General features: G+C 44.0%; 1 protein-coding gene across 2 annotated transcripts in view; it reads left to right on the top strand.

Annotated features, from left to right (window-relative positions):
• PCMTD1 (protein-L-isoaspartate (D-aspartate) O-methyltransferase domain containing 1) overlaps window positions 1-15487 on the top strand; it is a 140276-nt gene that overhangs the window by 110576 nt on the left and 14213 nt on the right. Inside the window, exon 6 of one of the 2 annotated variants that reach the window (XR_014326872.1) lies at window positions 11640-11711. Coding sequence is in view for 1 of the 2 variants with exons in the window: in XM_082858760.1 (XP_082714886.1) it covers window positions 11640-11647 (8 nt within the window). In the remaining variant the exon portion in view is untranslated. Of the gene's footprint in view, window positions 1-11639; window positions 11725-15487 lie in introns of those variants that run through there. The other variant, XM_082858760.1, reaches the window with a different exon arrangement.

Raw genomic sequence — 15487 nt, 5'->3', positions numbered from 1 at the left:
AAACTGTGGAAGAATAGTGGAGTAAATGGTCATGCTTCTTAAAGTGAGCCTGGATGGGAAACATGTATTTTTCTAACATTGTAAAAATATTTAAAGGAGTATTCTGGATTAATACAGTGTTTTTTATTGAATACTTTGAACATTCTAACAAAAAATAAGTTGATTAATGGCCTATTTCAGTATTCATCTGAAGTCCAAATTTGGGACTAGTGGGTTTCTACCTGGCCTACACACAAGACTCACGTGGGCCCTTTTAAATTGTACTCAGGACCAGGTCTGTCCCACATCACTTACATCCGCATCTCTGGGGAGGGGCTCAGGCATCAGGATTTCAAAACTTTCTTCAGGTGAATCTAGCTGGCAGTCAGGGCTGAGAACCACTGTCTTAAGATGTTTCCCGTCTAAGTGCCGTTTGAGTTGCTTCTAAGTAATTAAGGAATGTGTTTTCTTTGTTCCTGTATCTGAAAAATCTTGCCTTTATCTTTTAAGAAAATTATTTATTTTTGGCTGCATTGGGTCTTCATTGCTGCGCGTGGGCTTTCTCTAGTTGCGGCGAGCGGGGGCTACTCTTCCTTGCAGTGTGCGGGCTTCTCATTGCGGTGGCTTCTCTTGTTGCAGAGCACGGGCTTTAGGCGCACGGGCTTCAGTAGTTGTGGCACGCAGGCTCAGTAGTTGTGGCTCACGGGTTCTAGAGCGCAGGCTCAGTAGTTGTGGCGCACGGGCTTAGTTGCTCCGCGGCATGTGGGATCTTCCCGGACCAGGGCTCGAACCCGTGTCCCCTGCATTGGCAGGCGGATTCTTAACCGCTGCGCCACCAGGGAAGTCCAGCCTTTATCTTTTTTAAAAACTTTTTATTTTGGAGTATAGTTTATTAACACTGTTGTGATAGTTTCAGGTGTACAGCAGAGTGAATCTGTTTTACATATACATATATCCACTCTTCTTTAGATTCTTTTCCCATATAGGCCATTACAGAGTATTGAGCAGAGTTCCCTGTGCTCTACAGTAGGTCCTTGTTGGGTATCCATTTTAAATAGAGCAGTGTGTACATGCCAATCCCAAACTCCCTAACTATCCCTTCCCCCCATCCTTCCCCCTTGGTAACCATAAGTGAGTTCTCTACGTCTGTGAGTCTGTTTCCGTTTTGTAAATATGTTCATTTGTATCATTTCTTTTTAGATTCCGCATATAAGCAATATCATATGATATTTGTCTTTCTCTGTCTGGCGTACTTCACTCAGTATGAGAATCTCTAGGTCTGTCCATATTGTTGCAAATGGCACTCTTTTGTTCTTTTTATTTGCCTTTATCTTTTAATCGAGTACCTAAACCTCCCTCGATGGAAACACAACCAGACATTCAGAGTTGGTTTTGCTAGGATTAGAGAAATGGGCAGTGGAGAGATGCTCGTGTACATCAATCATGCTGGAATCTGTTTAATTACAGCAATGTAGAGAGGGGTGGGAAATACATCACCGAGGTGATGCTAATTGCTTTAATGAGCCGCCAGGGACTGAAAGGAAGGGATCCCTCAGCTTGGCCAAGTGGAACGGAGACGGTTCCATCGGTTCCAGCCTGAAAGCGAAACCTTAGAATTTCTAACTCTTCTTCTAAAACAAGGGGAAAATGAATTATCATTGAATAATGCATTACATCTGCTCTGGAATGATAGTCACCGCAAATTATTCAAAGCAATGTCTGGAGACCCGCTGAACGTTAAAGAGGAGGTTTTAATGCAGACTTTGGGTGAAGGAGCCAGGGGCGGGGGCTCGCTAGTCCACAGCCACCTGCATTCCTGCATTTCTGTTTTATTTCATCTGTGAGATAAACATAATGATCTAAACAGGATGAAGATAAACATTGTTTATACAAATACATGTGAAGTACTAATAACGCAATTGCTAATGTATGTAATTTATGTCATCTAAGTAGAATGTGCTTTCCTGAAAGTACTTGTAATTATATAATTTTGAGTAAAAGACTTACTAACCAGTAGTCATTAGGAAGCTTTCTAGAGGAAACTCTTCCGGATAGCAAGCACCTTGAAGGCCTACATCATTTTACAATCCACCCCTCCCTCAATGTATACTGCCTAGCAGAATAGATTGCTTTTCTTATGCACCATTAAGTACATTTAAGCCAATAAGCTCTTCATTAAATCTTTTTAGAACAAGAGTAATCACCTTTTCTATTTCCTTATTTAGTTTTGAGTGTATTCCTCCGTGTTTTTTTTTTTTTTTTTTTTTCCCGGTACACAGGCCTCTCACTGTTGTGGCCTCTCCCGTTGCGGAGCACAGGCTCTGGACGTGCAGGCTCAGCGGCCATGGCTCACGGGCCCAGCCGCTTCGCGGCATGTGGGATCTTTCCGGACCGGGGCACGAACCCGTGTCCCCTGCATCGGCAGGCGGACTCTCAACCACTGCGCCACCAGGGAAGCCCTATTCCTCCACACTTAAATGAAAATCCAAAGAACTGTTCTGTTCTTTATCTATAACTTTCCTCATATATGCATCTATTTTGTCTGCTGGTTTCTGCTTTGAAAAAGCAGCACCATGACCAACAAAGACTGTTCCAAAGTAGCATGTATGTGTGTGTATGTATTTGTGTGTATGTGCATATGTTTATGTATTTGTATGCATCTGTATGTGCCTGTGTGCACGTGTGTGAATGTGTATATGTGATGTGTGTGTTCTTGTGTGTATGTGCGCATGTGTGCTTCCCTGAGCCTCGAGTCCTGTCCCGCGAGGAGCAGTCTCCTGCCTTCTCTGTCCAGATGCTCCTCTGAGTTGAACCAGTGTCTTAGTCAGCTTGGCTGCATAACAAATACCACAGACTGGGTGGTGAACAGCAGACATAAATTTCTCACAGCTCTGGAGGCTGAGGGTCCAAGACTAAGGTGCCGGGGTGGTCAGATTCTGGAGAGGGCCCTTTCCCTGGCTTGCAGATGGCCGCCTCCCCCTGTGTCCTCACCTGGTGGAGAAAGGGCTCTGCTGTTTCTTCTCTCACGAGGGCACCAGCTCTATGGGATTAGGTGTGTCAGGGGCACGGGCATTGGTGAAGCATTTTTCTCCAGGAGACCAGGCTGGCACTCTTTGTTCCCGTTGGTGGGATGGAGGGTGGTGAAGAGAAAGCTGCTGTGTTTTCCCCAAAAGAATTATGTTTGGGAGCAAAACAGAACTGTGGTTTAGTAACTCTGAGTATATTATCATCTTTTTTAAGATAAATTCTTGTTTCTAGCTTTTTTCTCTAAACAGTATGTACACTGTGATCACATTTCTGTTGACAGTGAAAGATGTTCTTCTGTGTCATTTATAGCCTGTGTGTTAAGAGCCTGGACTGAAGAGATATTAGCCTTGGTTTCAAATTCTCTTAGTAGATGGGTGACGTTGACCAGAAAACGGAACCTCGGTCTCTGTTTATCTTCTGTGAAATGAGGATAGTAATGCAGAGCACGAACCCAGTGTTTGGCCTGAAGTGAATAACTCGTTCTCATCCTAACACAAGCACAGTCCAGGGCAGCCGTCATGATCCAGAAAACACAAACCTTCAGCATATTCTTTATGACATTGAGCCTGACCAGTGTTTTGACTGTTTGCTCCTTTGTGCTCATCTCTGCCGGTAAATGCAGAGATGTTATTATTGCCTGCAACTTTCATGGCATTTTCTTTTATGTTAGAAGGGACATAATTTGTTATTTCTAGCACAGTGGGCTCATTGAGTAGTATTCTTGAAATGGATAGAGGCTCCATGGTTTTTAGAAGACATAGATTGTGTTTAAATCCAGGGAACCTGCCTGAAAATACGTTTGAAAATTCCCCCGAAAATAGTTATTAAAGGCACAAAATTGTGACTCTGCCTCTTTTCTTGGGCTCTGGCTAAGACTCTGTACAGCTTCAAAGCATGGTCCGTGATGATGCTTTTTTTTTTTTTTTTTTGTGGTACGCGGGCCTCTCACTGCTGTGGCCTCTCCCGTTGCGGAGCACAGGCTCCGGACGCGCAGGCTCAGTGGCCATGGCTCACAGGCCCAGCCGCTCCACGGCACGTGGGATCTTCCCGGACCGGGGCACGAACCCGTGTCCCCTGCATCGGCAGGCGGACTCTCAACCACTGCGCCACCAGGGAAGCCCTTGTGATGATGCTTTTTGTTTGGAAGATTTAGAGGAGAGGCTGGGAGCATGTCCTCTGCTTTGCTCCTGTGTCTTACTTATTTCATCTTGTTGATCTGTCTATGCGTAATGTGTTAATTGATATTTCTGGATCTTTTTGATTGATCTCAGTGTTTTATATAAGCTGTGATCTGGCTTTGACCTAGGTCACTACTCATCTGTGATTTGTGGTACCCGTGGTTTGGAGCAAGGGCAGCGCCCATGGCTCCTGGAGTGTAAACAGCGTCAGCATCATCTGCCGATGTGTGAGGACGGACCTCCTCAGGGCCCACCCCACACCTGCTCACCAAAGCCCTGGCGGGCCGGGGAGTGGGTGGTGTGTCCAGCCGTCGGTGTTCAACAAGCCCTGCAGGGGAGTCTGGTCAACTCTAGTTTGAGACCCATCAAGTCATACAACCTCCTGTCTCTCTTGAATACCTATGTCTCTATCATCTCTCTATCCCTGAACTTTTTATTGAAAGACTGGAGACAATAAACACTATTTTATACAGTTACAGGAGTTAGAATGTTTAGGTAACGAGGTAAGCTTGGGTAACGAGGAGGCGGGTGGGGAGGAGGTCGGTGGTCCGAGGCCATCATGCTGCTTAGGAGCCGACAGCCGAGGCTGGAGCTGTGTGTGAACAGCGAGGCTGGGGCTCTCTGTCCTCGAGGTCACGTGAACCCTGTGCCAGGAGGAGGACCCCAGGGCCCCATCACCAAGGTCAAAGGGCAAGGGCCTTTTTTATTATGTGGGCAAGGGCTCTCTGGCACTGAGCTGGGTGATGTACAGCGATGAGAGAACACAAACGTGAGCCTGTCCTCACAGGCTTAGAACTAATTAGATGGAAGAGATAAGGCCTTTGCCCAGAAGCACATCATCCCCACATGGTTGGAAATTCTAAGCCAAGTGGGAGGGTCTAGTTGACTTTGGATGGGGGACTGGAAGCTTCTGGAACATGGCATGTCTCCTCTGCTGGAGAACAAATGGGAAAGGAGGGCTAGCGGTCAAAGGCCATTCTGTGCTGAGAGGACCACAGAGAACAGACGCTTGGCCAGGACAGAGGAAGGAACCGATGTGTGTGAAGACGCAGGCGGGGCGTCGGGGGAGGTGAAGAGAATGGTACCCGCAGCTCAGCCAGCAGGAACCTGAGCCACCAGGATTGCTCGCTGGGGACTCAGCTCTCACATCCTTCCTTCTACTGAAGGATGGCGCAGAGGCTTGGAACTCTTCGTGACTTCCCCAAACAGCACCGATTACTGACTGTTACACTTGAGGTGAGTGGGGGAGAAAACTGTAAGAGGTGTACTGGATTAAGAATCGACACAAGTGACTTGCAGAAGGTTTCCATGTTGACTTTGCAGCAGGAAGGCCGTAGAAGGGAGCAGTCTTCCACTGGACAGAGACGAGGGTTTGTAAGGGCAGGCGGGTTCCGAGCGTGAAGTGAGCGCCCCGGAGAAGCAGGGCGGCGTTCGGCAGACGAGGGGCTGTGCGGTTGCGGGGTGGCCAGGAGCCAGGAGCTGCTCTCAGTTTCCCACGGACTTGGGATGTCATCACGACAGAGGTGGCCGGGTCACTGATCGACAGCATCACAGCCCAGGAAAGTGAGACCCAAGGAGGGAACGAGGTTTGTCTACAATCTAAGGAAGCGTTGCAGGGCTGCTAAGTAAGTACGTCGGAAAGTGACAGCTCTGGATTGAAACTGGCTGTGCTGCCCACTCCCTGAGCAGGTTGGTGGCCCCTGGGCAAGTTACTTAGGTGCTCACGTGTCATGCCAAGGTGGCCTGCCAGTGCAGCCGGGTCGTGGTGAAACGTGAGCAGGCGCTTGCTGTCGTGTCCATCGCAGCCAGGACGGGAACCCAGACTCCTGACTCAGGTCCAAGCTCCTCCCATGTTAGTGCCGAGTACCACCTGGAATCTCAGAAGAAGGACTTAACCAGATGAAGTTCACGCTGTAACCCGCCTCACCGTGCCGCTTGCCCTGGGGAATGTGTCATTCAACAACAGTCACGTTAAGTGAACAACAGAACCCCCCATGTCTGAGACTATCTACAAAGAGCAACCTAGAGGAAGGTTCTCTTTCCAGAGTCGTGGCGTCCAGTTATTTTAGGGGTTCTCCTTGACGCTCAATTCAAGACGCCGATTTGCCATTATTACCTTCACGTTTCAGTTCACCGGCGTGGAGAGAGTCCAGGGCCCAGGGCGATCCGGACTCGGTCCTTGAATCCATCTGGGCACCAGGCAGCCTGAGGTTCCTGCGTCACTGGGCAGGTGCGCGACGCTGCACTGCGATCCCTTCTTCTTTTCAGGATCCAGAATCAAGGGCCTTCTCAGTAGCCGTAGAGAAAAACAGGCAATGACTTGGATTCTGCTCCTTATACGCAGAAAACGGGAGAAAAATGTACGTTAATTCAGAGACACTGAGTATATTTCATAAACTTCAAAGAGATGAAAAGGCATTTTTGAAATTTAATGGTTGAAAATACTGGATTAATAAATTGGTCATGGAATTTAGCGCGGCTTCAAGTTTTGGGTCAATTGTTTTAACTAGTACATTTAAATATAACTTCTTAGTTCTTATTTATGTCTCAGAGATTTTTAAAAAGACAATTATTTAGCATCTGTGATCTGTTGGCATTTCCTAATTAAATATTGAACAAGTTATACCCACATCTAGAAACCTAGAAAAGCCTAAACTTCTCCAAAGTCTGAGTCGCTCGAGGGCTAAGGTCTTTCTGTACATCAGCTCTGGGTTTAACCAGACTGTTCACACAGGCCGGCTTTGTGACTCTTGGGTTTTCACATTTAAGGGATCCTAGATTCTCTGCATTGAAAGGATTGTAAACGTTGAAAACACCTTCTGCTGGATTCTTCTTTATGAGGTACTAGTTGGGTTGTCCTTCTAGCCTTTGTCGAAATGTCTGAGGTCCTGAGCACTGATTGTTTCCCAGGGCTGTTCATCTCGCTGGACAAACCTGACTTAGAAACTGAGAACGTTTCCTTGAAGCCAAAATCTGTCTCCCTCCCTACGGCTGCTGGTCTTTGTTGCTGTCTTTTGGGAGGAGAGCCGTAAGCAAATTTTTATTATAATAATATTGTTCACATTCAGAAAAGAAGTCTTTGTTCATTTTAGAAACTTTGGAAAACATAAAAAAGAATGAAAAATAAAATGAAATTCCCCTACACTGTACCCTGCAGACACTGTTAGCATGTGGTATCTTTTTTCACAGGTTTTCCCATGTGTGCTTGTAAACACACTCAGGTGTGAAATTGGAATGGAACTCTGGCCCCTGACGTTATTTTCAGAACTACATCTTACGTGGGAAATATTTCTCCACGTCATCAAATAGTCTTCAAAAGTATGGTTTCAAATAGTCCAAAATTGGGATGTGCCGTAATTTACTTACCATTCCCTGAGGTTGTGCATCACTCAGGTCACATAAACATACATGTATAAAACTCGGAATTTCTTTCAAATATTTGAAGAGGGTATTCGGGTCTCCTCTGTGTCTTTTCAAAGTCAAAAAACCCGGGCTTCCCTGGTGGCGCAGTGGTTGAGAGTCCGCCTGCCGATGCAGGGGACGCGGGTTCGTGCCCCGGTCTGGGAAGATCCCACATGCCGCGGAGAGGCTGGGCCTGTGAGCCATGGCCGCTGAGCCTGCGCGTCCAGAGCCTGTGCTCTGCAACGGGAGAGGCCACAACAGTGAGAGGCCCGCGTACCGCAAAAAAAAAAAAAAAAAAAAAAAAAAAAACCCTCAGTTTTTTTTCAGTTGTTTCCCCTCTAAAACAGCTTCTCTGCCTTTCACCATCGAAATTGCTTTCTCCTGAATTTAATCTTGTTTGCTTGTACCTTTTACCTACAACCGAACGCAATACTTTGGTTGACAACTGAGCATTTCAGCACAAGTTACGAGTATGTTTTCCTATAATTGATGAATGTTCTTCTGTAGTCTAATAGTGCAATGTAAGAGTCCATTAGCTCTTTCACTGACAAATCCTGGCCAATACTAGCTTTACACACAATCAGTTATTTTTAGTTAACAGAACCCCACGAGGGGGAGTGATCAGTGCTGTGCTGTCAGCTCCAGGAGTGGGCTCAGCGTCCAGGAGAGCCAGCGGGCGCTGGGCTCGGGTCCCCGTTGTGAGGCCACAGCCTGGAATGACTGGGCAGCGAGGCTACTGAAGGACGACTTTGCACTGGTTTACGCTTTTCCTCAGCGTTTACCATCTGTGTAAAATAGAGACAAAAATTAGCACATAAGATGTAGTCACATGATTTGGAAAATGATACAATATCTAACCCTTCTATACTTTGGGAGGTAACTCAGACCTTTGTTTCCAAGTAGGATTTGGTAAAAAGTGAAAAGGTGTAAGGGTCTCTGTGGCTGCAATTTCTGGAATGCTACAGAAGGAGAAAACATCATAGGTTTTCTTGCAACTTCTAACTCCTGAGAAGGACACTTTACGAGATTTTTATTTGGGACGTATGGATTTCAAGTACTGTATAATTGAACCGACAGACTGATGGTAATTATCATGCTAATACAGACTGATGGCAGCTGACACCTCATTATTAGGGTTGGCAGGAGTGGCACCTGGCACAGAGCTAGGTAAAACTCCCCTTTCTCCAGGTGAAGACACCTCATTCAGTTCAGAGGTTAAGGAGATCGCCAGTGCCACTCAGCTAGTTAACAGTAGACCTTAATCCAAAATCCGATGCTTTTTCTACTGCATCGTACTTTATCAGCAGTGGACAATTTAAAAATGATGAATAAATCATAATGTTCATTGTTCACCAGAAGCTGTGGGAGGATGTAACGTATTCTGTGTTCTTATGGCGTTCATGGAGGGGTGTGTGTGTGTGTGTGTGTGTGTGTGTGTAAAAAGTACCATTTTGTAAACGGTTTAGAAATGCCACTCCTTAGATTACCATGTCTCTCTTTTGGTTTCTGAGGTTCAGGGAAGCTAGGGTAGCTTTACTTCTGTCAGTATGGCGACCTTGCTTTTGATAGTTATTTTATCATCTTTGGTTAATTAAATCAGGAATTGAGTCTAACGTCATGAGTGTGTGTGCGGTGACTATGTGTGTGCCCACATATGTGATAAATTCCTGCCAATCTGTAGTTCATCTGAAAGCCCGATGTTACCTGCCGTCGGGGGTAACAGTCTGACCGACATCTCCTGATCAAGAGATTGAATGATGCCGTCAATTACAAACTGGCAAAGAAGTTTGAAATGTTTCCAAAACCTAAGTGGGCAATTATAGTCATTCCATCATTCCAGCCGCACAGTCGGACTGCCGGCCGGGAACTGCAACGAACTGTACGGTATTCTTTTGCTCATTAAGATCGTTTCTCTGAAAATGAGTCATAGCAGAACAACTTTTTTTTTATTTTAATTACTAGAAGCAAACAGTAATGTGCCCCAATGGAAAAATCACGTTAATCCAACTCAGGAGGTCTGAAATATAGTCCCCTTTGTAGGGCGAGTTAATTTTGTGAACTTTTCTAGACTGTGTTTCCTTATTCTTAAATCTGGTTTGAAATACATGGTTGATAAGATTTCTTCCAGATCTTGTTTCTTGGTTAACCTGAGGGATAAGGTAGGTTAGTATTTTAATATATTCATTCATTCATTGATTTGTTTATTATACAATTTCTGAGTTACTTCAGTGTGTAAACTACTGTATTATTTATTTTTAATAATATTTATTTTAATTAATGTTTATTTTCTTCTTGGAAGAGCCCATATCCCTCTATCTATGCATTTGTCCTTCTATCCAACATTTGTCAACGAATGTTCTTTTTATTTTAATTAATTAATTAATTAATTTATTTTTGGCTGTGTTGGGTCTTCATTGCTGTGCACAGGCTTTCTCTAGTTGTGGCGAGCGGGAGCTACTCTTCATTGCAGTGCGCGGGCTTCTCATTGCGGTGGCTTCTCTTGTTGCGGAGCACGGGCTCTAGGCGCGTGGGCTTCGGTATCTGTGGCACACGGGCTCGGTAGCTGTGGCTCGCGGGCTCTAGAGCGCAGGCTCAGTGGTTGTGGTGCACGGGCTTAGTTGCTCCGCGGCATGTGGGATCTTCCCGGACCAGGATCGAACCCGTGTCCCCTGAATTGGCAGGCGGATTCTTAACCACTGCACTACCAGGGAAGTCCCAACAAGTGGTTTTTGATCACTTTATTGTATGTAGGAACATTTCAAAGTTTATAATCCTTCCGAGCAGGTAGTATTTCTAGAAATATCTGGACCATTTTATACAAATATATTTACATCTAAACCTCACATACCATTTAAAGGAAGAATACTTTTTAATAGAAGATAATATTGCTAAATATATTATTAGAATTTTTAATGACATTGGCAATTACAATGATATCAGAATTATGTATGTAAATGGCAGATGGAGAATTCTTTGACATGAGTCGTGACTCTGTACCCTCAACTGAAACCTGACAGCAGCCGTCATGCAACTCTGTACAAATAGGTTGTAGACACTATAGAAAAAATAGGTTGAGTAAAATCCTTCTTCGAAGAGGTCTTTCCTTCCTTCCACCTGTTGTGTTACTACTATGGTCGAGTCATTAGAAGTGAGCGTTGTATCCTGGTAAAGACGGGTGGAGGTGGGGGGATAAAGGTCACCATAGTCCTCAGCTGGCTGGTCCCTGAAGCTGCTGCAATGCAGGTAAGCTTCCTGGGGTCGGGACAAGGGTTCCTCACCAGTGACATCAGAAATGGAGAGCCGGACGCTCTCTGTGCAGAGCACTTTCTTTGTCCCTCTGTTGTACCACTGAAACTTTACATACTGCGGCTACGACGATCTGTCGCCTTCAGCTGAACTGTGTGCCCAGGGGCAGGGACGGTGTCTTGTTCACCTTCGTGTCCCGATTACTTCACATGATACGTGACATGCCATTGGCACTCAATAATTTAATGAGATAATAATTTCAATGAAAGAGAATGTTGGTTGTGCGAAAACATCTCTCGCAGACTCATTGTTGACTTGCTTTAGAACTTCCTTAGGAAGCTGTTGTGTTCCTGGGCCATGGAGAAAAATTAACTAATTCATGACTTTGCCTAAACTCAAGCAATAGTATTACGTTGGCATTGACAGGTGACATGTGACATGTCAATATTATTTTCCAAACTGAAGGTCCTCGGTTGGCATGTTGCTATAAATAGAATTTATTTTGGTGTCGAGTAGCCACAACCTAAAGCAAGTGGTGTCGTTGCCTTTGACTCTGGGGGTAACTGGCCCTGTGACCAGCTGTACTTCTCTGGACGCACATACGGCACCCGATGTGTGTAATCGTCTGTGAACAGTGCACCTACTAATGGTTAGTGCGGGATGTGTCTAATTCTGCCTTAACTGTGTTCAGTCCATTGGTGCTATATGATTGGTCATAAAAGGAGAATTAACTCTCAAGCTTCTGGAGATAACGACAGAACTGATATCAGCATATTCTAATCTTTCTCCATTTTTTTATGTTCCCAGAGACTTGAGGTTTAACAGAATCAGAGAAATTCCCAGGAACACCTTCAAGAAACTCAAGAATTTGAACACTCTGTGAGTACTTGTTGCTTAGCTGTGGGGTTTCTAAAATTATGAGCTAGTTGGACTGCAGTTTACCATGAAAAGCCATCTTGAAAGAGAACAGCTACACATGAGATGGGCACCTTGCTAGGGGCCCCGTAACCAGCAGAATTCTGTGCTGCTTTCCAGTGCCTGTATTTTTGCTACCTTCTGAATTAGGAGATATTCCTATTTGTCTAATTGTCATTTATAGTCTTTTGGTTTAGAAAAGCTCATGAGATTGAAGGAACAGAGAAAGAGTTGTTAACGACTTGCCTATGGGTCCCATCACCAAAGCAATAGAAATGCAGTTAAACCTCATGACTTGCTGACTCCAAAGTCCATGCTCTCACCAGGGTGCTGCATCTCCTTCTCTGTAATACCGTGAAGACATTTAAAATCGTGTAGTCAGAGGAAAAATGACGACTTTATGGCTACACTCCAATAAAACATTTCAGTGTTCGAAGCACTCATTTTGTTCACTCTGCAGATACTTGTGATCTGTTGCGTGCGTAACAGTTTGCTGGCTTTGGATCCAGGTCAAAATGCACATGACTCTGCTTTGAAGTAGCTGATAATCTGACCTTGTGGGTCCAACAACAAAGACCCCACCGTAAGACACAAGTAACGAGAACACAGTAAGTGCCACGAGGAAAGAGTGGAGAACTCTGGGAGATAATGACAGACCCTAGAAGGACTAGCAGTCCTTAAAGCCATTCTGTGCCGAATCCAGATTAATCCACAGGTGAAAGCGCTGAAACTTAGGAATATGCGTTGTTCTTAGTACCATGTGGGCACGTGTCTTCTCGTCAAAATATTTTCATAAGAGAGTTAGAAATGTTACCAATTTAGCTGAACTTCTCACCGTATGGCAGCCGAGCTAGTCCTCTGACTTTAGGGTTGAGATCATGACTTTCCACTTGTACTTTTCCATCTGGTTTCTTTCCAGTGACTGATGTCCAAATACACATACTTTATCACAGTGTCTCTGGTTGGGATGACACAAGAGCATGAGGGAGTAGGGGCGGCAGGGTTTACTTCTTGTTTATCATTGAACAGTGCTTCTCAAGCTGTGTTGTGTGAAGACGGTTTCTGGGGTGCATGTGGACAGAAAAATGCCCAGCCCTCCTCCCCAGAGACTCTGATTCGGCATTTCTCAGGAGCAGCGCAAACGTTTGCCTCTTAAGCAGTGTCTCTAGGGGTTCTGCTACTTGGGGAGCCTTCCGCCACTGTCTACTGAGATACGTTGGTGATAAATCACCAGATATCTTATGAATTTATCAAATTGTTAATGTTACCAAATGTTATCAAATCTCTTCATTAGAGCAGAATAACAAAATAATAATCTCTATTGGCATTTGTCCACAGGTTTCAGTATAGTACATGATGCTTTAATTATTAATGAATAATCCACCTCTTCGTTTGGTAGAAAGCATACTTATTATCAACTTGTGCCTAAGTATTTTTTTTAAAAAATTTATTTATTTTTGGCTGCATTGGGCCTTCGTTGCGGTGTGCAGGCTTCTCATTGTGGTGGATTCTCTTGTGGAGCACGGGCTCTAGGCGCGTGGGCTTCAGTAGTTGTGGCTCACGGGCTCAGTAGTTGTGGCTCGCGGGCTGTAGGGCGCATGCCCAGTAGTTGTGGCACACGCTCAGTAGTTGTGGCACACGTGCTCAGTTGCTCCACGGCATGTGGGATCTTCCCAGACCAGGGCCCGAACCCGTGTCCCCTGCATTGGCAGGCGGATTCTTAACCACTGCGCCACCAGGGAAGTTCTCTTTGTCTTTATTTTTAACTCTCTGTATTTTAGAGAGATTAATCCTTTATATTACTACAAATACTTTCCCATAGTTTTTCATTTTTCTTGACTTTAAGATGTTTTGTTGTTTGCAATACTAAAGTCTTAAGTTTAAAAATTTTGGTAGTTAAATTTATATATTGTTTCTCTTTTATTACTTTTAATCTTGGAATCATAATTAGAAAACCTTTTCCCATACCAGGTTCACAGAAGAAGAATTTATCCATGTTTTTCTTTTAGTAGTCATATAGTTTCATATTTTTACATTTAGATCCCTGAGCCATTCAGAACTTATTTTGGGGTTTCTTTTGAGGTTTGAATCCAATTTTATCTTTCTCCAAAAAGCTACCATTTGTTCCAACTCCATTTATTTTAAAAGTTCAGTCACTTTTATCATATACAGAATTTCCATATGTTCTTGAGTTAATTTTGAACTTTCTGTTCTTTTCTACTAGTAGACTTTATTTTTAGAACAGTTTTAGATTTACAGAAAAATTGAGCAAATAGTACAGATTTCTCATAATATCCCCTTCCCCGAATTGCACATAGCTTCCCTGTTATTAACATCTCACATTGTGGCATATTTGTCACAATTAATGGGACCGTATTGATATATTATTATTAAGTAGAGTCCATAGTTTATTCAGACTTCCTTAATTTTTACCTAAGATCTTTTTGCTGTTTCAGGATCCATCCAGGAAGCCGTCTCCATTTAGTTGTCGTGTTTCTTTAGACCCTTTTTTAATAAAAATATTTCTTTATTATTTAATTTATTTTTGGCCATGTCAGGTCTTAGTTGCGTCACGCGGGATCTTCACTGAGGCATGCAGGATCTGTCGTTGTGGCGTGTGGGCTCTTCCTGTGGTGCACGGACTTCTCTCTTGTTGTGGCGGTGGGTTTTCTCTCTCTAGTTGTGGCACACAGGCTCAATAGTTGTCGCTCACAGGCTCAGTAGTTGTGGTTCGCAGGCTCAGTAGTTGTGGCGCGTGGGTTTAGCTGCCCCGTGGCATGTGGGATCTTAGTTCCCCAACCAGGGATCGAACCCATGTCCCCTGCATTGGAAGGTGGATTCTTTACCACTGCACCACCAGGGAAGTCCCCCGGTTTTTTTTTTTTTTTAACTGAAAAATGGTCGTAGAAACCAAGGTCTGGTAGGTTTCTGTTCCTTTTCCACTCGTTTGTCTATTCATGCGCCAACACCACATTTTATAATAGAGGATTAATAGCCTACCCCTCCTGCTGCCCCATCATTGCTCCTTTTCCGTTTTCCTAGCTGTTCTTCATGTTTATTTTCATTTGAAATTCAGGATCCATTTGTGTAGCTCTTGGGTATACACATAACAGTGTAATTGTTGGACCATGGGATAAGCTATGCTTAAGTTTAGTAGATACTACTAATGGTTTTCTAAGGTGGTTGAACCAACTTCCACTCCCCAGAGCAACCTAGGAGCAAGCCAGTTCTTCCAGACTCACACCAACACTTGACATTGTCAGTCTTAACCGTTTTTAGCCATTTTTGATGGTTGTAAATCATATTCCGGTGTGGTTTTAATTTGTACTTCCCTTATGACTATGATGTTGAACATATTTTTATATGCTTATTGGCCGTTCAGATATTTTCTTTTGTAAAACGCCTGTTTGGGTCTTTTGCTCATTTAAATTGGGGTGTCTGTCTTTTCTTTATCTATAGAATTTCTTTATAAATTTTGGTTGGGTCCTTTGTCAGTTATATGTAATGTGTACATCTCTCTGTGGCTTGTGTACTCACTTAATGATAATTTTTTATTTTAATGAAGTTTAATGTATCAATCTTTAATGGTTAGTACTTTTTAATGTTATTTAAGGTATTTTGGCTACCCTAGGATCATAATCTTTTTTCAAGAATTTTAGAGATCTGTTATCTACCTCCAGTTAGCTTTTGTGAATGGCGTTGGTGGAGGGTCAAGATTCATATTTTCCACGTGGGTGTCC

Source organism: Leucopleurus acutus (assembly GCF_964270905.1).
Source record: "Leucopleurus acutus genome assembly, chromosome: 17".
In the NCBI taxonomy this organism is placed as follows: Eukaryota; Metazoa; Chordata; class Mammalia; order Artiodactyla; family Delphinidae; genus Leucopleurus; species Leucopleurus acutus.
The sequence above is the reverse complement of the archived record's forward strand: the minus strand, read 5'-3'. Positions and strand labels throughout refer to the sequence as shown.